General features: G+C 37.1%; 1 protein-coding gene across 1 annotated transcript in view; it reads left to right on the top strand.

Annotated features, from left to right (window-relative positions):
• Nucleotides 1-1452, top strand: part of LOC107103140 (NADH dehydrogenase [ubiquinone] 1 alpha subcomplex subunit 4-like 2) — a 9064-nt gene extending 7612 nt beyond the window's left edge. Inside the window, exon 4 of the mRNA XM_015402680.1 lies at nucleotides 1091-1452. Within this exon, the coding sequence (XP_015258166.1) occupies nucleotides 1091-1147 (57 nt within the window). The 3' untranslated portion in view covers nucleotides 1148-1452. The remainder of the gene's footprint in view (nucleotides 1-1090) is intronic.
• Nucleotides 1453-1667: the final 215 nt, after the last annotated feature.

Genomic DNA, 1667 nt, shown 5'->3' with positions numbered 1-1667 from the left:
GTGTGTGTGTGTGTGTGTGTGTGTGTGTGTGTGTGTGTGTGTGTGTGTGTGTGTGTGTTCCTTTCCCTTGGCTCCCTCGTTGTCTCCTCTCACACCTGCTCCTTGTCAGCTCGTTAGCCCTCCCTTTGTCTCTGTTAGCTCTATATGTTCTCCCTCTGCTCTCACTCTTTGTTGATTCCTTGTCTTTGCTGTCCTCCCATGCTGTTGTCCACCTACCTCGTCTCTCCCTGGCTCTAGTTGGATTTTTGGATTCCTGACTTTGTTTACTGTTTTTGCCCCATTAAAACTCCTAGAAATCTCCTCAGCCTCTCTGCCTCTGCATTTGGGTCATACAAACCAAACCAAACCTTGACAAAGTTTATTTACACTTCAAAATCCCGCCAAATACACTGAATGCTGTTGTGTTAAAATGAAAAAGTGTAAAAGTTGAAGCTGTAATGTTTATTCTTCCCAGGAAAGGTAAAAACCAGAAAAGCAAATGGTCATATTAAAACTATGTACTCAAAGTAAAACGTATAGAACAACAATTTGACGGAATCTGTATGGATCTAGACAGGATGACTTTGGAGAGGAGATAACTTTTCTGAGTTTTTTTTTTTTTTTGAAGGCTGGGGTTTAAATCCAAGGAATAAAAGTTTCTGCAGACAAAAGGTCATGACAAAACATGTTTAATTCTCCCCAGCAGGCCAAAGGTCTCACATCGAAATTCCACTAGCGTCCAAACAATAACCATAACGAGGAGCGAAGAAAGAGAAGATTTCAATAGTTGAAATGGTTATCAAAAGTAAATGTAAAAAAAAAATATATCAGTGCAATAAAAATGAACAGCTTTTTCGGGTAGGTACTTACCTTTGATTTATGCAACCACACAGTAACTATAATCCATCCGAACTGTTGGCTATAAGGCATTAGAGAATGAGAATATAAGAGAGAAAAATTACCCCCCTAAATTTTAGTAAATTATATTCATGCAGGTGTGTTTGTATAATTTTAAACTCCTTTCATTTTTTAACATACCCTCCTGAAGACAGCCCTGATAAATCTAATTTAAGCAAAGCAGATTTAAATGTATTCCACTTTCCCTCCGCAGTTTGTTGCCGTCAACACAGACTACAAGAGCCTGAAGAAGGACAGACCTGACTTCTAAAGGTCCTCCATGGAAGAATGGGACGGCAAGTTCAGCAGGACCTCCTCCTCCAGCTGTCACCTCACCTCATGTGAAACCTTATACACAAATTAACCCTGCCTGTACCTTTGCAACAGATACTCTTAACTAATGTGGAAAAAATATATATATTAAAAGATCACATGATGCTATGCATGGTTCGACTTTAATCTGCTTTATTTTGTTGTACGGAACCAATCGGATGGTATTTCTGGATGGCAGGGTCCATATTTTCCAGTGCTTTGGATATTTTATCCTGTATTATATTAAAAACTCTGCACCTTTGACTTTTCTAAGATGATTTTATTTTATTAATTCAAATAGTGTCTTATTCAAAGTCTATTTGGTTAATTCTGTTTTTACCTTTTAGCTTACCTTTTGATATGAAATTCCTTTAGTTTGCACTGCATACAACTGATCAAGCTCTAGATCCTCAGAAAAAATAATGTAATAATAAAAACATAATGTACATTTAAATAAATCTAATATCACTATTTCTGTC

The sequence above is a fragment of the Cyprinodon variegatus genome, unplaced genomic scaffold (genome assembly GCF_000732505.1).
Source record: "Cyprinodon variegatus isolate N-32 unplaced genomic scaffold, C_variegatus-1.0 Scaffold34, whole genome shotgun sequence".
NCBI classification, from domain to species: domain Eukaryota; kingdom Metazoa; phylum Chordata; class Actinopteri; order Cyprinodontiformes; family Cyprinodontidae; genus Cyprinodon; species Cyprinodon variegatus.
Note: the sequence above shows the minus strand (reverse complement) of the source record. Positions and strands in the feature narration are given on the sequence as shown.